At 48.3% G+C, this 21,705-nt stretch overlaps 1 protein-coding gene across 2 annotated transcripts in view; it reads left to right on the forward strand.

Moving 5' to 3' along the window:
* LOC144112865 (uncharacterized) overlaps positions 1-21,705 on the forward strand; it is a 565,400-nt gene that overhangs the window by 269,496 nt on the left and 274,199 nt on the right. For both annotated transcript variants that reach the window (XM_077645681.1, XM_077645682.1), the window contains exons 4-5: positions 8,801-8,894; positions 14,298-14,512. In XM_077645681.1, coding sequence (XP_077501807.1) covers positions 8,801-8,894; positions 14,298-14,512 — 309 coding nt within the window. The remainder of the gene's footprint in view (positions 1-8,800; positions 8,895-14,297; positions 14,513-21,705) is intronic.

Raw genomic sequence — 21,705 nt, forward strand, 5'->3', positions numbered from 1 at the left:
ACCCCTCCCCGCCCCACTTAGCCCCATCCCGCCCATGCTACCTGGGCACACTCAATCAAAAGGCTCGCCCAGATTGCCCACTGACGTCATCAGGGCAGGGGCTGCTGAGCACGCGCGGTGTGATGTCGTCCTAAATGGTTGCGAGCTACTGGGAGCAGCAATTTTTATTTTTTTTTATAAATTGGACGTTCCACGTAGAGCTTATAAATTTGACTCGAATACTCACAAAGACCAATTCTAAAGATCTGTTGCGCTAGAATATGACCATCAAAATCATTTCAGGCTCCCTTGAAAGACCCTCCAAGACTCATTACCAACATAAGGGGTATAATCGAAGAAATTAAAGAGAGCAATACTCGTCCCACTGACGAATGAATGCAATGCCGACTTTCGGGGTTACCTGTTTTGGCGTCGTGTTTATCGAAGTCTGTCCGATTGCGTAACCCTTTGTCGGCTGCTACAATCAGTGAGAGCACGTTTTGCGCTGCTCGAAGAGGCTACCAGATGGATGTGTGACTAATTACGGTGTCCCTTTACCCTCCCACCCGCCTCCCATCCCCGCAAGTAGCGGAACACACTTAAGAAGGAGACCTGTCGCTTGCATGATCCGCCACGGTGGCTCAGCGCCTGTGGCGTTGAACTACTCAGCACGAGGTGGCGGTTAGAACCTGACTGCGGTGGCCGCATATGTCTGGAGGCGGAATGCGGGCAGGCACGTCTACTAGAATTTCAGTGCACGGTAAAGAATTCCTGACGGTCGAAATTAATTCCAAGCCCTTTGCACAGCAGCTTTGTACGAATAATGGGGAAAAAAACCATGCCAGCCTGGGGATTTTAAGCGTCGAGAAACCGAGCACTCAGATGCTCAGTGCTTGCTTAGCACCTGAGTCGTCTTAACGGGAGCCGAGTTACGCGTACAGAAGTACAGTGAACTGGCATAATCAGTCGCTCAGGTTTTCCTTTTTTTTGTCTCATGTTTTTTCACTAGAGGTCGTCGCTCCCGCGTATTGCATTCCGGGAGCTAACTACCCTCGAAGTAATGGGTGGTGTTACTTTCTGGTGAACTGATAAACGAATAAGAATGAAAAAAAAAATCTAGATAGAATATGCGGTCGGCAGGAAACAGCAACAAAATATTTCGAAATGAGTCTCCTCTGGGAGCTTGAAGCGCTCTTGTCAGAATCTTTACGTCGTCTGAAGCTCGGTCACCGTAAAAGGCGCCCGTCGCGCCTCGCTCATTCCGCGCGCAGATATGGTGTACACAACGCGCCATTTAGTTTTGCACGACAAGATGTTACTGGGCGCAAAAAAAATACGTGTATATAGATGGGTGGAGGGGGCGAAAGTAAAGGCGTCGCTGACTCGATCACGCTCTGTGCTCGCGTATTACGTTATGCGCGCAGCCACACCCCCGCCACCCGTCTCCACGCACGGCTTCTCGGTTGCAACACCGCCGCACACCGCGCGTCCTCGGCGGCGGCGCAGCGCCGGACGGAAGCGCGCTAGCGCCTTTCGTAAGAATCCTTGACGCCGGCGCAGCAGCGCCGCTTGTAGCGCGGGCGTAATTTATTCTAATGCATGTCCGGCGCAACTTTATGCGCACGCCCGGCTGGCCGACGACGCGGCTCGGTTGTTTTAAGGTCATAAACTTGTGATAGCCCCGGAACAAAGCGGCCCTTCGTTAGAAAAAATAACGGAGGGGGGGGGGGGGGGGGGGGGGGGGCTTCTCTTGCTGCTCTTTGCGCTGCCGAGGCCGGCGCCTGTCGCCGCGTTCGATATCGGCGATGCATCCTTATCGCGCGCCACTCTCCTCTGCGCGCGTGCGTATGTGCGTCTCCGTGTTGTGCCCCCCCCCCCCCTCCCTGTTTCCTAAACGGAGCATAACTCACTGGCCCGTGGCTAACGTCCCGGCAGCAGCGCTCAAGGACTGTTATCCCTCCGCGAAGGTTGTACCCGCATCGAGTAAGCGCTGAATTAGGGCTGACCCGAAGAGCGCGCGGCCGGGCGGGCGGCGGGGGACATGCTTTGCGCATCTCCCGCGGCCTTCGAGGCTCGTGAGCGCGCCTCACAATTCCTCGGTCTGGCGGGAAGAGGCTGCGGCATGCGCCGGAGTCGCTCGCCAAGGCGCGGCACGCGTCTCGGAGTAGTCACCCACTTTCTCCGAGCGCGCGGGCGCCCGGCGTTCCCTCCTGTCCTACTTTTTCCTTGTTCCGCGTCGCTGCTCGCTGGCTTCTAGCGCGTGTCCTCCCCTCTCCTCTTTTTCCTCTCGCGCCACGAGTGGGTGCAAACATGGGCGCACCTGCATTTAGGGACGTCAAAACTCCGGCCGCTCCTGTCGCGGCGTAAACAAACACGCCGCGGCGTTGTCCCCGCGGCAAGGTTGCCGCTAAGGAGTGTTTCATTCGCTCATTTTTTTTCCCTCTCTTTCCTTCGCCACGCATATGATCACGGCCGGCTATCGGTCGAATCATCGAGTTTGCTCGCGAAGGCGCCGCGCTCGCTACGCGCCGGTGGATTTCAGGAGGCACGTCTTATGCGATATTCGTGTATCGTCGAGATTTGCTTCCGAAGTCACCGGCTGTCAGGTGTTGCCGAGCGAAACGGAAGAAGGAAACAAACAAAAAGGAGACAATGAGGGGGAACAAGATTCCTCACTGATGCCCCGGACGCCTGGCTTCGTATCGGCCGTACCGTGTCGCATCACGTGATGCTTTTTACTCGGCAGTCCGTGCATGTACGCGTAGGAGCGAACACGTCCCACTCAGAAACAGCGGATGACCTAGTTTCCCGCAAAAGTACAGCTGACATTGAACGGCACGTGGCGCCGCAGTCCTCTCGGCTCTCTTGTGTTCAACTCTGTTCGGCTGCAAATGCGGAAAATGCGGTTGTTGGTGGTGGCGAAGTAGGCCAACCCACGTGCATTTTGTGTGGTCCCTTTATCACTTCTATATTACGCAGGCTCCAACTTCAGCCGAACTCTGACACATGCTAATGTTGTTTTCTGGCTCGCAAACTTTTTCCGCATGTCATTCAGAGTCATATGGCTTGAGTAAGGAAAACTGAAAGTGTGCCTGGAGCTTGTATTATATATTTTATTCACTTCACGGCATGTAAACTCTACTGAAACTAAGTTTTCAGCGGCGGCTGCGTTTCCATGGAGGCGAAACGCTAAGGCGCCCGTGTGCTGTGGGATGTGTGGTGCACGTTAAAGATCCCCAGGTGGTCGAAATTATTCCGGAGCCCTCCACTACGGCACCTCTTTCTTCCCTTCTTATTTCACTCCCTCCTTTATCCCTTCCCTTACGGCGCCGTTCAGGTGTCCGCGGATATGTGAGACAGATACTGCGCCATTTCCTTTCCCCAAAAACCAATTTATCAGCTTTTGCATTACCTTGCTGACCTCGTAGAATTGTGAGTTCCAGTCACGGTTTATATCATTGTCACTATTCTCGTCTGCGCTTCTTGTTCTCACGAAGCACCAGCTGTACGTTCTGGAAACGGTGCCTCTTTACCGAAAGTATTCGAAATCTCATCAAGCTTGCTGATTTAGTGTTTGCTAAGGCACCGCAAATTTTTTGTTTTCTTTTTGCTTTAGGCAGTTGAACATGGGACATGCTTCCTGACTCACTCAGCGTATGCCGTGCACCCAGTGCATGTCAGCATTTCTCCTTCACCACTTTAAAAGGTATAAATGCCACCAAATATGAGAGGAGAACGGATGTAAACACAAGTTTTCAAACCTATTTGATTTCACAATGCCAATATGAAGGCGGCTGTTCGTTAACCACTGGCAAGCACTTTTAAAATGTACAATGAAAAACAATGCAGCGTCATTTCGAAACTGACATATTTTTAAAATGCCGCAATAAATGCGCGTTTTGATAGTGGACCTTGCTACAGTCCCTGCGCGCTCAATGAGCTGGATGTTTCTCTGAATCGCGCAAGCTTCTTGTGGTGTTCGACGTGCTCCTGCATATGCTACATTTTCTGCAAATGCAGTCGTTCAAACTAGACAGCGTAGAAAGCTCTAGATCGAAGACAGCTCTCGAGCACTGTGGTGAGTGAAGCCGCTAACCGTAGAAGGCAACGGCGCAGACAATACCATTGGCCGCCTGCAGTCTCCGCGAGCGCTTCTTCTGTTCTTAAAAACAATTTTAGTCTGTGCGCTACACACGGATGTATTACATTTAGGGGGGCATACTTCTACGCTAATTGGCGAATCATAATGGGGACAATTAATCGCAAAAAGTCACTGAACGGCTGCAGAACACACCATATGAACCTTGCGTTGTGTTCTCCCTCTCTCTGTCCAGTGTCTTTTTGAGGCTGATTGTCGCTAATAGGATTAAAGTCATTAATTCAAATTTGAATTGGTAAAATCTGGCGACTTGTAGGGACGTGCAAATATTCTAGATTTTATATATTTTACAGTGAAATGCCTCGTGTCATTTAATTCGTAACCGATTCGAGATTTGATTTTCAGCTTCTCGGGGCATTGTTTCTTGCCAAATTTTGGGGCGCAGTGCGAGAAGCACACGGGGATTGAAAGAATCTCATCGTGGATTTCGCCATTTTTCGCCAATCAAGTGAGTTGGGCTGATTTCGAGAAACTGCAGTTGGTGATGATTTTAGCAGTCACTTCACTCCTTGATACGAGTGCATAATCATCTGAGCCTTCTGCGCGTATCAAGTCGTGTGCAGTCCCTTCGATCCGTATTGTTGCCTATGGTTGCTTTCACTTCCTGCACACCTTCATGTTTCTCATCTCACCGAGCTTTCAACTTGTACTTGCGTATAGTGCACTGCAAGTTTTGAGGATATCAATCACATTCGTGCGTGGTCTTCTCCTCTTAACCATTCTTTCATTTTCATTAAGTAAGAAGAAGTGTTTCGTATGAGATACCCATTTCGATCTGTTTATTATTTTTCGTACATAGCTCGAATTCTATCAAAAAAGCTTCAGTGTTCACCTGGCCGCACCAATTAGCAAACTTAATTTTGAATTAACACTTCTTTTGTGGTTAGTTGGTGCATACTTGTATTAGAGAAAAACTATCGCTTTTAATTTTGAAATTGTTCTTACAAGTTCTGCCTGCTTAGTTATTATTCCCAGCTGCAAATATGCAGCTTAGGCTCATGCGTGACTCGGAATGAAATGTCTTCGGATTTTGTGAAAAGGACATCCGATACATCTTGGACCGCCTTCAGCCCGTCTGCAACGATCAAAACAGTCTAACTGTGGAGCTGGGATAAGAAAAATAGGGAGATAACATTCTTTTGCATTACGCGTTCTCTGAAACGTAAAAGCATAAAATCAGTTGTTATACTTTGCTCCAGCTCCACGTGGCAATCCACGATTTCTAATGTTTAGTTCAAGGCACGTGCAGGTTGCTTTCTTTTCTTTATGGGGAATGGGTGAGTGTTGACTCCTTATATTTTGATTTGCTCTGGTGACACCTTTACTAGCATTTCTTTTCTTTTACATTTATCCAGTGCGAATATTGTGCCTGCTCCTGCCCACCGCCATCCTGATTTCTTTCGATAAAGTTCCTGCCTCCACGCACGATTTTCAGGAACTGTCCCCACCTTGTCGCGCTTTCATACCGGAAATGGGGCTGGAGACATTCGCACTTTAAAAAGGCGGCAGCGACGGCAGGAATGAAAGGAAGTGGGAAACTTCCAATAATCAAGCAAACTGAATCAAATGAAACGCGCAAAACGGTGTGTGTTGTTTTCGGCCGCCCATTTCTTGGCGCGCGTAGGGGGAAAATCGCGGCATGCATTTTTCCTTCCGGAGCATGTCACGGGCCAGGGAGGCGGCGCGTGCCAGACCCTTGCTGGCAGCAGCGAAGCAACAATGGAAGACGAGACACCGTACATAATACACGCCGCGGGCCGAGGCGCGCTGTGGTTTATTATTACTATTTTTTTATCAGGTTGGCAGCTAGGCCAGCGCGTGTGCCGCCAGGTATAAAGTATACGGCGGGGACCCCGCCGCCGAAAGGGGGGGGGCCTAAATAGTTGATGACCAGCCGGCGAGAGCCGCGCCAAAGACCGGCGCGCCGCCCCACGGAGCCAGCCGGCGATTCGAGGCTCGCCGTCTGGCCGGCCTCTCCTGCTTTATTTACCTGGCGCGTGAAACACCGGTGGATTCCTCCGTGGCCGGTGGCCGCGTCAAACTAGCCTTGGGAGCCGACGGCGTCCGATCGCCTTGCACCGGGACTTGTCGAAGCGGGGAGGGAGGAGGTCCCCGGTGGCTCGACGAGGGGGCAGGGAGAGCGCCGCGGGGCACCAAAGAAGAAAGCAACTAAGCGACGGGAGTTGACCAGGTTTTACGCCCGCTCCAGTCGTAAACTGGCGAGCTCAAACCACTGGGGCTGGTCCGTATACGGCGCTCGTCGGGCCATCGCCGGCTTTCTCCTCCTTGTTCGCAATCAAGGAAGAGTCGTGCGCGGCGAACGAGCGCCCCGCAACAGCGGCAGAGAAAAACGTCCTCTTGATTCGGCCCGGGGCGAAGGAAGGGGAAGCAGGTTCAAGAGGGAGCATCCCTTCCCCGCTCGCGTGAATTTCTCCCGATGCGATTACGCGCGTCACACTGCAACAGCCGGGGGCGGCTGAGGGATTCTTTCTCCGCTCTTTCTCTCGCGCTGCTTTGTTCTGCGCTCACATTTGCGGCGCTCAATCGATGGCGAGGGCCTCTTTGCTTGGACAAGCCACTCATTACGCTGTTTCACTGGTTTACTGCGCACCTGATCCCCGGGAAATGACATTTGAATTGATTCAATTGGAGCAGCCCTCGAATCCTGGAGCGGCCTTGCTTTTTACCTTCCTTTAAGCAGTGTTCGGGGAACAAACCGTTCGCTGCGCCAGAGCGCCGCGCTCTTCGCCGAACACGCAAATAGTAAAGACCGTCGATTTGTGGAGGGCAGTTTAAGCGCGCAGCAAGGAGCCATACCGTAACTTAGTCCAGTACTTCTTTCTTTGCTCGGGCGTTTTCTTTTCAGATACGTAGCATGGTTAGCCGGTTACAGATCTCTATTCCTGCCAGAAAGTTTTCACTTGGTTGTTAGTGTATTGTTTTTAGGGTATTTATAAAGCAAGTGTTTTGCCTCAAAGCGTAAAGGCAGTAATGGAAACACTGCAAGCCCGCTAAAGCCTCTTGCTCTCACGTATTTATCCTGTGGTTGTGCTCACGTTGCGAGCGTTTCCAGCCAACCGTAAAGCACACTCGCCCGCATCTCGTATTCGATGCAGCTTCCGAAGCAGTGCACCAACCAAGATGAGCGAAATGCCTGCGGGTTCGGCTGATCCCAGAGTTCATCGCGCCAGTTACAGAAGACCGAATCAAAGAGAAACGGCGTGTTGGTCTGGTGGAACAATCGCACAAGCTACCAATGTGCTAACAACAAAAAAGGTCATATATCATGCGTGGGAAGTTTCAGGAGTTGAATGCATGATGGCGCCCCCAGAAATCGCTGCAATTAGTTATCAATGACGAGTGTATCCCCCAGATAGTTCATGTCAAGCTGAATGTTCCACATCCGCCCTTTATATGCCACATCTGGAAGGACGAAAGTCATGCAACTTTTCTCATCTTACGATCTTGATGACGGAAGAAATGCATGCCTCAATATCTGCTTCGTGTTTGTGTGCTCATTTCAACATATTTTGAGTTCAGCGATTTTGACCGATTCCCTGGCATCACTCCTGAGAGTGAAAGCCTTTGGTCAGGACAAAAAACAATAGCTCATTGGCGCACGAGGCTCTAAAGAGCTTGAACAATGGTAAAAGAACTTCACGGAAAATTATTTCAGTACGTTCTCAGACATTGGGACATATCACTAGAAACATAGCAGTTGATTCTTTAGCGCACGCGGCTAACCATGCTGTGAGATATGCCTCATTCCACTTTCAGTGGGTGACGCGCCTGATAGAGTTTGCAAGATGTCTGCCTCGAATGTTCAAGACGCCTGGTCTGAAAACGTTAGGAATAACTCTATACTGCTTCGTATCGAACCAAATATTCTATGTCGATTCGCTATCATTGCCACCTGCTCTACAGAAAGAAATATACGCAGAACACGCCTGGCACCGCCTTCATTCGCAACTTATTGCGCGGAATAGGCCGAGCTGACAAATAGCAGGTTAAGCCAACCTAAAAAGATTGAAAAAATAATAAGCCCTTGCCTGCGGAGGGCCCGAGGAAGTCACTAGGCTCTTACTTTTACACTGCCGCAAGTATGTATGAAATGCATAGGCAAAGGCTGCCTGATACCCTGCGCACATTACTTAAGCGCCCACTTTCCTCGCAAAAATCCTAAGTTCTTAGCCAGCAAATGCATTGCAACGACTCCCAGTACGTGTTTTAGTAGACTTTCTGTAGGCGTCCAATATTTTGAAAGAATATTATAGCTCTTTAGTTCGCAGATTATGTACGCGGACTTACTTCTGTCCATTTGCGTGCCGAAATTATCTGTACATTTGTAACGGAGCCCTGTGAACACGAACTGGTTCGATGTGTGTATTTGGTGTATGTATAGTCACTGACAACAAGGTATTATCATGAACGGGCTTTGGTGTCTACATTATTAGAGGTATGATCCGTACATCTGCATATGACATGACTGTATGGCTTGTGCGCGATATCTGCGGATCAGGTTTATTATTTTCCTGAAAACGGGCCATGTTTAAAAGTGCGCTGCTGTTCTCTATCTCATTATTATTTGCTGAGAGTGGGTAAAAACGGCGCTGCGCCCTGGGCTAAATTTCAGAGGTAAGACCTTTTCCTCTATTCTCGCAGGTTCCTAGTGCGGAACCCCAGTGCTCCAAGTTGAACCGACGAAAAAGCGGTGACGATGGCAGGCTCAAAGCGAAGTGCAACACACCTTCCGTAGGTAAGTCTGCTCTGCCACGCTCCCCTGCGCATTCCAGAACTCATCTCGGCCGAATGTGTGGCGCACTCTATCGTGGCCGGCCAACGCAACGATACCGGAAATTACGATTTGTATGCTATTTTGCGCGCCGGGCAGCGCAGCTTTGCGCACGTTTTCACAAGCCTGAGTGGATTACAGCTCACTGTTGTACAAAAAATTGAAGTCCGCGTCCTGTTTTTTCTCTTTTCCTTGACGTTAAATATTTCTTGCGTGGCTCCTGAGACGCATTCTGTATAGAGCTCTCTCTACGCGAACGGGTGATGCCCTATACAGGCCACACTGCGACAGCATCATTTCCGACCTACCGACTGTTAATTTGTATTTTAGTGTCTATAGCGTCTGATCGGACGGGTGCTAAAGAAAGTGGCTCGTCAGTGTTTCCGAATCGTACTCAATGACATTCATTAGCTATCAAGCACCGTAAGCTTCGCCATGTCAAACTTTTATATTTTTTTCTTTCTTTTAATTTCAAACCAACGGTGCACTTGAAACCAAGGTTGCTCGTAATGAGACGATGGCTAGGCTCAATATAAACATTTAAATGAAAATTGTTATTCTTAGCTGTGAAGATTTTTCAAGAAGGATACAAGACGTTATTTACAAAAATTCCGGTTTCAGCTGCCTCACAAATTATTGTAACATATTACCAACCGCGGCAGTTCTAAAATAAGATTAAAAAACCAGTTAACTTCGAAGACTGAGAAGCAGCGTGTAGCATATGGTACACTTTGACAATCGTAATAAGCGTGGTTTAGAATGGAGACACTATTGCTTAGGGGGCCCAAAGAAATACAGTTGCAGGTTTTTCATTCGACGGAAACTCCCAGTTAAAAAAACATTGTACTGTAGCTCGCTTTCGAGATCACATGTAAGCATGAAATGCACTGAAGAAAATGCGTGACGCGTTTTAGGATGGCTCGTAGGTGGGAATAGCCGCACTCGGGTATATGATTAGGGCTTTGGCTGCTTCTTTTCTTCGAGCTACGCAGCGCGCATGATCTCCCTAGCTGCTTTCGGTGCTTCAGCAGCCTCCGCCATCACCTGAATCTCTTAACTACAGATGGCGTTTTTGGCTCCCTTGGCAGGTTTTAGTTGTTTATGCGCTGTCGCATTAAACCGCTTCTGCTTTTTGTGATGGGCAGTGCGCTGAGTGTCTCTCGCTGCTTTCAGTGCTCGACGCGCCCCAGCGCCGTGCCGCTCTTAGCCGGCTTTAGCGATGCGTTTTGCAGCCTTTGCCGCCTTCTCACCTTTGTGTGCGGCTGCATGCTGCCTGTCTATCTGTTAAGCTGACCGACTCCATTGCACAGCCACGGAGGCAGCACTCATTACCAGGAATGTGGTACAGCGCGCAGCCAGTGCCGCTAAGCCGCTAAGGCTATCACGTTCTGTTCAGCATTCAATCGTTCATTCTCTTTCTCCCTTACGTCACGGATGATGTCAGCGCATAATTTAGAGCGCAGCTCTGAGGTGCCTGTTTCTGCGTTCGGCGTCGTCGGCGTAACACGACACCTGACAGGCAGTGTGTTGGCAGGCAGTAGCAGAGCGAAACGACACCTGCCATGGCGAGAGCGGATGAATGGACAACTGGAAGGTGGCTGCCACGGGCAGGTCCCGGAGGGTGCTGAGCAGTTCTTCACACGCCACCTGCCAGCGGTGGCAGGTGGCGTGTGAAGACCTGCGCTCAAATTTCGCATCACCGACTACCCTAATCGTCTGTCAAATTTTTATGGACGGACGGACGGACGGATGGATGGATGGATGGATGGATGGATGGATGGATGGATGGATGGATGGATGGATGGATGGATGGATGGATGGATGGATGGATGGATGGATGGATGGATGGATGGATGGATGGATGGATGGATGGATGGATGGATGGATGGATGGATGGATGGATGGATGGATGGATGGATGGATGGATGGATGGATGGATGGATGGATGGATGGATGGATGGACGGACGGACGGACGGACGGACGGACGGACGGACGGACGGACGGACGGACGGACGGACGGAAGAACCCTTTAAATCGGGTGGTGGTTCAAGCCACCTAGCCATAACTTGTGAAATTTTACTCTTGTCTTGATTTTAGCTACCAATCAGATAACCTTCTCTTGGTTACTTCTACCCGCTTAAAATACACTTTCCCTTCACTATCCTCAATCCCCAATGCCTTAGATAAATCAGCCCCGCTGCTTTCCACTGTAGGGTGAAGCCCTTTACAGAAAAGTATCAAGTTTTCAGCCGTCTCCTCCTCCTCTCCACACGCAACGCACAACGTGTCTATCTCGTGGTACCTGACTCTATATGACTTCAAAGTTCAAAGTAATGCGCCACGTGGTGGCAGCCTAGGGAACTAGAAGCGCTTGAACCGCATTCCTGGCAATGAGTGGCTCCACGCGCTTAGAAGCGCAGAAGGAACGAATGAAATGTGTGGAAGGCCACACGCAGTGCGAGAGGCTACCAATTAGAATACTACACTTGGGAGACTGGAAGTTAGGCCCAGTGGTGTGAGGCATCGGGTGACTGAGTTGCTCCGTTCATCCCGGTGCTGGTTCGAATCGTGCTCAGGGCTGACGCTTTTTATTTTGTTGCTCGCTACTGTTCTAAAAAAAAAAAGGTTCGCATGTTCTTAGTGAAGTTCGGCTTAATGCTCGCCTTAATTTTCCGATAATCGGCGATTACGAGCTTTAAATAAGCCGGCGTGCGTAACGCCGATAACGTAAAGCGACTTGGAGGCGTTCGTCCAACCTCGACCCGGCTCCTTTATCAATTCGTTCTAGCCTCAGCACTGTGCACCTGGCGAAATCTTTAACTGGCAGGATTTTTGCATCTCTAATTGCACCTTGTAAAAGGATTCTTTCAGCTAAACCGCTCGCACATTCTTGTTGTAATTTGACGCGTGTGGTGGCATTTGATGGTTCATTTTTATGTTAAGCTTAAATGCAGTAACTGCCTGATGAAATCAACATTATAAGTAACCTTCATCGTCTGCGTTTACGAAGAGCCAAAAGAAGAGGATACCTTGCAATGGTTCTGGTGGCGCAATCGCACTTACTCTGGGTAAGCGGCGTGTCTAGCATGGGAGTAGTTTACCCAGAGTAGGAAGCGAGATGAACCGGAACTATCACTGCGTGTTGTGCTGCTTGTTTTGTCTCTTCGTAGCGGCAGACGATGCAGTTTTCTAATAATTTTGATCCAGTCAGGCATGTACTCCACTCAAGCATAATATGAAAAAAAGAATAGACCAACAAATATCGCCACACGCGTCAAATTACAGCATGCATATGGCAGCGGTTTAGCCGAGAGAAGCCTTTCAAAAGGTGCAATTAGGGGTGCAAAAATCACGCTAGTTAAATATTTGGTCGGGTGTACGTCATCGCCAAAGCTAACCAGGCAGCGGGGCTTGCTTCTCAGTCGTATAGTAGAACCCTTGCGGTCCCCAGAAAGACCGAATGGTTTCGAAAGGTGAGGTCAAGTGATCACCTTGCCTTACACAGGTTTAGAACCTAAGGGGGGCCATAAGTGGTTCACTATTTGGGGGAAAAAAATAAACCCCGTTGCTGGTTACCTTTGGCAAAGGCGTTACATGCCTCGAGTTAGCGAGAAATTAATGGTGCACGAAGCTGTCGCCTAGTCCCTTGTTGTGTCTCCCACACAGATCCAGTAGTAAAACGTGGCATATTTGAAGGTTGCTTCTGAATTTCAACAATTGCTAGGTTTAGCGAGTAGAAGAGTTTTGGTCGCCATTGAGAGGACAGGTCAAAGACAGTGTTTGATGTTCAAACACGTCATTTGTTCTGGCTTAAATGGGTCACAAGTAAATTAATTTAATGTAGTAAGTTCGTGTTTAATATTAATTACTATTTTGCTAATATGGCTTAGAATAAAATAAAATTTGTAAAAATTAATTAGAAATGAAAAGCTTAGCTACAAGCTTCGCAGAAGCTTGTAATTAAGCTTTTCATTTTTCGGCCGAAATGGCCCTGTGAGCGGCTTCCAAATGCGGTCCAGATCCATTCTAATACTTCTTTGCTCGTACAAAGCCGAGGCCAAGGCCGCCGAACAAAGCCAAGGCCGCCGAACGCAACAAAAATAATGAACCCTACTTAGTTTGGGCCTCGTATTTGTTCTCCAACAGCTTTCGATTCTGGCCTCAAAATTAGGTCACGTGCCGGAGGTTCCGCATTCGAAATCCTTCTGCATTCAAGTTCGTTCCGACACGTGCCAACAAGGCCAGCAATAATGGGGAACAAACTCGTCTCTTCCTCTGCTGATTTCATCGGCTCTAAAGAAAATCCTCGGCCAATATATTACCTCAAGGATATTTGGCAAACGGAAATGAAATAAGAGAACATGAATGAACCTCCTGCACTCAATAAAAAGGGCTTTGTCGAAATTTTTATGGAGATTCCTTCAATGAATATTTCATTGGAGTTGAGACGCAGAGAGCCTTTGTTGTTCCACACCACGGATCCCTCAGCACGGCGTACCGCAGCGGAAGTCTTCTACGGGGCACGTGGAAGACCAATTGTGCCAGTGATGAAGTTTAGCGCTCTGGATATAGATACACCAGCGAATGTAAGGCATACTCTGAGGAACATTTGGATGAAAATATTGAAGTCGAGGCTTCAATATGCACGGCACGGAGTAAACAAGGCAGCCTCATTATGAGGGAATCAGGCCGTCCGCGTTGTTATGGAAATTTTCGCCCTTATCCGCGAATTTTTTCCAACTTCTTAAGCTGTTTGTGACCCAGTTTGAAAGTTTGCACAATTAGTGTCCACTTTCTTACAGAGAGAAAAAATATTTCACGGCGAGAGGATAACTGCGACCGATATAAATACGGCACTGGCATTTCAGAGATCATTTGCCTTGCGGCAAGATGTCGACGTTGTTGCCAGGGGTATGGGCACTAACTGCGTTTCCGCGACCGTTATTCCTATAAAGATCAACCACATCCCCCTTAGACACTAATTACAAACTGGCATCAGCCACAGTCGTACTTTACACGCAATAACAGTTCATCGCGGTGGAAAAGTGTTTATTCGATCCCGTTTTACACACTCCTTGCTTAGGCTGCGAACTCATCAGCGGCTTTCGCATGCCCTTTTCTGGTCGCACATTGCTTAGTCATTCGAATATGCCAGTGGCATGTAGCGCGTAGCCTCGTGGTTAGGCGAGGGAGCTTTGTCAAGCAAGCGCGAAAACGCAACATGGGCAGAGCGACAAGCGATTTGGCCGAACGCGACGTAAGGCTGTGCACTGCACTCCCGATTTCCCGGATGGCCCCCAACCTCGTGCGTTTCCTGGTGGCATGCGTATATTACGGAAGCGTAATCTGGTTTGCGCGTTCCGCAGAGGAAGTGGAGCCGGCCAACCAGAAGGTGGACCCCAGCCAGAAGGTGGACGCGAGCCTGGCGGCACTCACGCGCATGGCGCACAACCCCGAGTGCCTGGACAGCATTCTGGCCGGCCTGCAGCGCCACCTGGGCGCCATCATTGAGCTGACGCTGCTCGTGGACGGCGAGCGGCTGCAGAGGCCTCTGGCGGCGCTCTTCAACCGCATTCTGCTGGTGAGGAAACCTTGCCGCGTGTTTCCTCTTTCGTGCTGGGCACGTGGTGATATCAGCAGCCCAGGAATGTCAGCCGGAGGGCTTATTTATTGATCCATTACGATAAAAGACGAAGGCAAGGGTAGGAAATACTTAATATTTTCCTCTTACACGAGAAGAGCCCGTTTTTATTAGGAACTAACCGCACTTATCCTCGTCCTCTGCGCGGTTTTACATCTTTGATCAGTAAAGACAACTGACTCGACATGCATATAAATAATACAAACGCCTGCCTTGACCTTACGTAAGCCGACAAGTATGAGTATCGCTTTCCCGACGTCCTTCACTTCCTCTTTCTTTCTTGGAGCACTTGTATGCACTTTCACCATATATTAATAACTGCTGAAAATGCATGCAAAACTTCATTACGATTTGTTGTATTAGCTGTGGCCGTTTGAAAATGCCTTTGCACTGCGAAGCAGTACCAGCGAGGCGAAGGCTCCGTGGTTAGCTCGTCGGCAGCCCAGCTGCTTTGCCGGGCCTATCCGAGGTGCCTGGTAGTTCTGTTCCCGGCCACCGCGTGCACAATTCTTAGTTTTCTTTTGGCAGTGCGTAGCGGATGTGTTTCGTAAGAACTTTCTGACCATTCACAAAATGTTTCATGCTGCAGATGTGAAGCTAAGGTGCACTCACGTGCTGAGCTTTCCTGCCAGTCTACCTTCAGAGCAAGGGGGATGACTGGGGCCACCTCGACTCATCCTACACGGCTGTACGTCGGGGAGGGCGGTGATGTCGAAAGAGCAATCAGCCTGTTTTTTTTATGCGCCAAAATAACAAGGGGGGGGGGGGGGGAGTTAATCCTGTTTTCTTTATTCCATTTTCCGAGTTCTATAAGGTACGACACGTTGCGAAATCGAAGGTTAATAGAGAGTTTCACGATAGCGTACTACGGTGGACGTAAACAAGACTAGTCGGGTGCCAGTAGCGTGTATGCATTAGTGCCAGTGCACTTCCCCACCTAGCCTTTGCACGTGAGTAGCTGGAGCCGCGCTATTAGCGCCGACGTGTGCCGGATTAACGTATCCCTGCGGGACACGTGCAGTGGCAGGTGTGCGGTCAGGCGGGGTGGTCATCCTTGCACGATAATCTTCAACGACGATCATCCTTTCGCGGTGCTTTACGTTTTCGCTCGGGGGGGGGGGGGGGGGGGGCAATTTTTGCGGCGGTATTAATGAAACGCTTCTCTGGCTTCAGGGTGACAAATTATACGGTGTGCTCCGGAGCACCAGTCGAGAAAGTTTGATGAAAACCGGAGTGCGTAGAAGGAAAAGAAAACTCCAGGCAGGCACCAAGAATGCCTCGAATTTCAACGATTGATAGTCGCTTAACCTTGCCTCACTATATAGATAAGGTGGTTGAACGTGCACTGAAACTGGCAACGATAATGACAGAGGCGCACGGGGTGTAGGGAATAACAGCAACGAGGGTCTCGATTCTGGCAGTCTTGATGCCATAGGTAGCATAAGAGGGCTCTCGCACAGTGTCCGCCCTCGCCGTTAGATGACGTTCCACGTCACACTCGCGGTAATACAGGACGTGCTACGTCCGCCGCTATGGACGAGGGTGGCGCTGGTGAACACTCTCAAGGTTCGCTTACACGCAATAAACATAAATACCCACGAGAGCAGCAGATTGGACAGCAGTCGCCGTAGCTCAGTTGGTAAGAGCACCGGACGCGATATTCGGAGGTCGTGGGTTCGGATCCCACCGGCAGCATGGTTGTTTTTTCTGCTTCTTTATAAGTAGTTTTCTTTAAATCAAAGCTTAAATGAAGTATTTTTCTCCAACTAATCAGCACAATAATAAATTAAAGAAAAAAAAGAAAACATTCCCTAATGCACCTTGGTTTCAGTGACTGTTGGCTTCCTTCATGTGTATATATATATATATATATATATATATATATATATATATATATATATATATATATATATATATATATATATATATATATATATATATATATATATATATATATATATATATATATATATATATATCTGTTGAGTCTTGAGAAAGGACAGGTTCTGTCCGAAACGTCGACTCAAAATAAATCTGTCTAAATGAAGCGTTTCACGAACCTTGCATTTCACCTCTAACAACCAAATACGTTTATCTTTCTATATATATATATATATATATATATATATATATATATATATATATATATATATATATATATATATATATATATATATATATATATATATATATATATATATATATATATATATATATATATATATATATATATATATATATATATATATATAGAGAGAGAGAGAGAGAGAGAGAGAGAGAGAGAGAGAGGGGGGGGAGAGACTTCCTAATTAGCTCCATCCATGGCATCCAGGTTAAGCGTCAGTTTTGCAGCGGAAAGCGTTGCACAATCTGCGCGCTGTATATATAATTCGCCTGAAATAACTTGCTTTGTTCTTGCCCCCTAGGCGACGAATTGGGTAGCCTAACTCAACTTCCTTGAGAATACCGCTTGCGGGAAAACGTTCGGGGGGGAGGGGGAGGGCACAGGCGGAAGTTGCTGCCGGTGGCAGCGGGTGGGGCGGCCGCCGCAGCCCCGGAATGAACAAATTGCTCGTGACACGACCGTAGCCCCCGGAGCTGTGGAGGCTGCCGCCACGGCGAGATGAAAATGGTCTCATGATCGATACGGCGTGTCTCTTTCGCTGCGACGAGCCCGGTTCGTTCCCTGGCATGGCTATCGGCCCCGTCTGCATCCCAGGGAGAATCGATAAATTTAGAATTAAGCTGCCTAGACCTCGTATGCATAGTTCCACCGCGCTTGCATAGGCATGATGAACCATCGCATTTTTTTTTGTCTTCCTCTTTCCGTTTAACGACTGTTAATTGGGAGCTTACAAGTCTAAACGGAGGTGCTCAATGCAGTCACTGTCGGGCTTACTACATATGCTTCCTTTCGTCTTCTTTTTTTTTGCTCGTTTTATTTTTCTTTCTCAACCTTGAATTCATTCTCGGCGGGACTTCGGGCTGGTACGGACGAGCACAGCGTCAGTGTAGGCAGTCATTAATAAGTTTTCATAGGCGGCTTGAAAACTGTGAGGAACTACCCGTATAAGTAAAATATCTCGGATACTGTATATGCTCAAACAGTGCTACCAACGGGAAAGAACAGCTGCGCGGAAGAGGTTAGGGACATATAAAAGGCGAAAGCAGACTGATGCCTAACGGCGGCCGTTTTCGGGGATAAAAAGAAACTTAATATTGTGAGATTTTGTAATTGTTTATTTTGTGCGCTTGAATTGTTTAATTCTCCTACTATACTTCGTAGTAAGCGATACAGCGTCGATTTGTTTCTTAATTCAATGGGGTCATCGCATTTTCAATACCTCTGCAGTGCAGCAGTAATTTTGAATCGGCTAGCCCAATTAAAAGCTTACCCAAAACGTGTTCGCATATGATGATACACGGCTGGTATTTTGAAAGGTAGACTTCCATGGAAAGAGTCGCTGTCACTTTATATCAATGCTCGCTTGAAAGTCCGCGTCCTGACTGCAGCTGAACGTGGAATCGAGACTTTACCGCCACTCGGAGTGCAAGCTCAGTGCTCAGCTCTCGAGAAGCTCTCTCTATATGCTTCTGTACGAGCTAAACTGGATTCAAAATTGAAGCTGGCTATATTCCTTCACACGTCGCAGGATTTGCTTGGTCTTGTCTTAGAACCCTCTAAGCCAGGTTTTCTGAAGCTTTTGAACCGGATGCTCTTCGGTGCTTACTGCGTTGGAGCACCAGCTAACATGCGGATTTTCTTCAAGAGCGCTTCAAAGATAACAGTTGTGTTTTAAACTCTAGGCGACAGTGGCAGTTAGATTCGAAACCTTTCAGGAGTGTTTTCGGCAAACTGGTAGAAATGGTGGCACGAAAACTTAGACAGTAATCATCCTAGAAACATGGTTTCTAAACTGCCTTAATAACAGGCTACTTTTCTGAAATAATTCCAGTTCAGATGTACTACACACATCCACACGCACACGCACGCGCAAGCGCACGCACAAGCCCACACGCACGCGCACACCCACACACACGCGTACACGCACACACCGGTTGTTTCAGCGAAAGTGAGCCAGAAATTTAAAAAATAGGCTTCTTGAGGTACGAAGGCAGCCTCTGCAGCACAATAATACCTGCGTTAGCGGCCATCAGAAAACAGGTGAATAAAGTTGAGTTAACCGGTTAACTAATTTCTGATAATTAACTTTTAACTATTTCAGTTAAATATTCAGTAGGAATTAGACATTTGCAGCCGGTCATTAGTGATACCCATATCAGTTTCTAGAATCTGAAAAACGCGATTGCCCTCGGCTCTGTGGCTCAACAAATTCTGGCTACATCATACAAAAATACATGCGCATGCGAAAAGTATGCAGGCAAAGCAACCCCTCCAGTGCACGTAACTAGCCGGAATAGCCGAAATTTGGCGAGCCACAGCGCCGAGTGTAATCACGTTTTCGAAATTCTGAAAGAAAGCTGGAATAGCGGTCACTAACGGCCGGCTACAAATCTCTAATTGCAACCAGGCGCCTAACTCTAACAGTTAAAAAGTTGATTAATAAAAATTAATTAAGTGGCTAACTAGTTAACATTATTCACCTGTTTTCTGATGTTCGCCAGCACAGGATTATTACGCGGCAGAAACCACCTTCATACCTCAAAAAGCGTATTTTTAAAAATTCTGGTTCACCTTCACTGAAGCATACCAGGGGTTTCAGTGAAGGTGAACCAGAATTCTTTAAAATAGGCTCGTTGAGGTATGAAGGCGGTTTTTTCTGAACAATAATACCTGCTTTGGTGGACATTAAGAAATAGTTCAATAAATTTAACAAGTTATCCGCTTACTAATATCTGATAATTAACTTCTTGGTTTGTTTTATGGTTTAGGGGGTTTAACGTCCCAAAGCCACTCAGGCTGTTAGAGACGCCGTAGTGAAGGGCTCCGGAAATTTTGACCTCCTGGGGTTGTTTAACGTGCACTGACATCGCACAGTACACGGGCCTCTAGAATTTCGCCTCCATCGAAATTCGACCGCCGCGGCCGGAATCAAATCCGCGTCTTTCGTGCCAGCAGCCGAGCGCCATAACCACTCAGCCACCGCGGCAGCTAATTAACTTTTTTACTTTAACAGTTAGGCTCCTGGTTGTAATTATAGACTTGTAGCCGGTCGTTAGTAATATCCATATCAGTTCTTATAATTTCGAAGACGCGATTATGGTCGGCGCTGTGGCTCGATAAAATTTAGCTACATCGTTACCAAAAATACATGTGCTCTCGGAAAGCATGCAGGCAAAGCAACCTTTCCAGTGCACGTGACTATAGTCACAAAAGCCAAATTTTGTCGAGCCGCAGCACCGAAGCTCTTCGCGTTTTCGAAATTCTAAAATCTGATGTGGCTGTTACTAATGACTGGCTACAAGTCTCTAATTGCAACCAGTAGCCTAACTGTTATAGTTAAAAAGGTATTTATCAGATATGAGTAAGCAGATAACTTGTTAAATTTATTCACCTATTTCTAGGTTGGCAATACACTTTAAAGAAAGACGCTTTGAAGAAAAATAAAGTGTTTCTTCAGCGCGTCTGTTTTCTTTCAAGTGTATATATTTATATGTATGGAAATAAATGTCAGTAAACCGTTATGTTTTTAAGCGTGTGTCAGCCTGCTTTATATGTATATAACTTCTGGTTTATAGTGCCTTCCTCGCAACAAATATATATATATATATATATATATATATATATATATATATATATATATATATATATATATATATATATATATATATATATATATACCTGTGTGCAGGTAGGAACACGGGTAGATTTCTTTTTATCCTATCTCAGGTTATGCTAGGTGGCTGCGGGCATGGACTTAGGTGGCTTTGTTTGATTGTTTCACGGATTGAAGCAAAGTTTCATGATAGGCAAGAAAAGCAACTTATGTGGCGAAGCAATAAGCACGCAGTACTCGGGTCGATGCACCGTGGTCCACACAGACTGCGCAAACCGTCACCGGCCGACAAGTGCACAACCTTGGCCATGGCAATCATGCCGCTAGAACCTGTAAGTGGTCACAGTTGGCTATGTCTCTTTGTTTCCTTATCTTCCCTGCCGTTAGCAGCTACAGTCCACCTCGTGAGAGCAGCAGCTCGGCTGACCTGCTTGCAGCGTGCGAGGTGGCGCAGAATAGGGCGCATGTCTAGACGCGCAGGTCGCCAGGTCCGAGCGCGTCTCACGTCATGATTTTGCTGCAAAATGACATTCGCTAGACTGTAGTTGTAATCATGCGTGCAGTGCACAAATGCAGTCGGCTTTGGGATTGGCGACAAGACTAGATTAAATTAGGTCAATGTAATTAGATTGCACAAGCTTCAGTAGTGTCGAGGCGGAGGCCAACCAGTCCGGTACCTCGGAGAAAGCAAGCAATCCGCTCCCGGTCGCATCTCCTCGCTCGGGGCGAGCCACTATGCGACGCCGGCAAAAGCGATTCGCTGAAACCGGGGCTGGCGACCATTTGCAGAGAGAGAGAGCCGTGTCCGGTGACACGGCGCCCGGCGGCCGACCCGGCCACAGCCGCAGATGCGAGTCGAACGAGCGGGCGAGGGAGAACTTGCGAGGCGCATATCTGCGTCGAGGAGGGGGAGGAACAGCCGCAGCGGGCGCTCCAGAAGTGGCGGCGTCCTGATGGTCCTCCTGGGTCGCATTGGGTCGCTGGCCCGCGGGCCGCTTCCTGCGGTCGGCCGCCCTGCGCGCTAAAGAATGAGCGCGGCGGACAACCGGAGCGCAGGAAGACAAATAAATGTCCGGCCATTTCGCGGCGGCCGGAGTATAACGGACCGCCTCCCTGCTCGGCTTTCCGCCGCCCGCTGTGCTCCGAGGGGGCCATCAAAGTTGGCCCGTCGTGATTCTTCCTTAGTTTCGGCTCCTACTTCTTTCCCGTCCCTGACAGGGGTCCTGTGTGGGAAGTTCTACGGCTTCGACGCTGCGGCGGAGCCTGAAAAGGATGCGTCAGTTCTGAAACAAAGCAGTGAACGATTCTTGCCGCAGGAAACTGCTGCTTGCCTACGCTTGTGCGTGTTGGTTGTCAGCTTGTGACTTCCGGCGAATGCTAGACTGCTTTCTTCGA

This window comes from Amblyomma americanum, chromosome 1, assembly GCF_052857255.1.
Source record: "Amblyomma americanum isolate KBUSLIRL-KWMA chromosome 1, ASM5285725v1, whole genome shotgun sequence".
Taxonomy (NCBI): domain Eukaryota; kingdom Metazoa; phylum Arthropoda; class Arachnida; order Ixodida; family Ixodidae; genus Amblyomma; species Amblyomma americanum.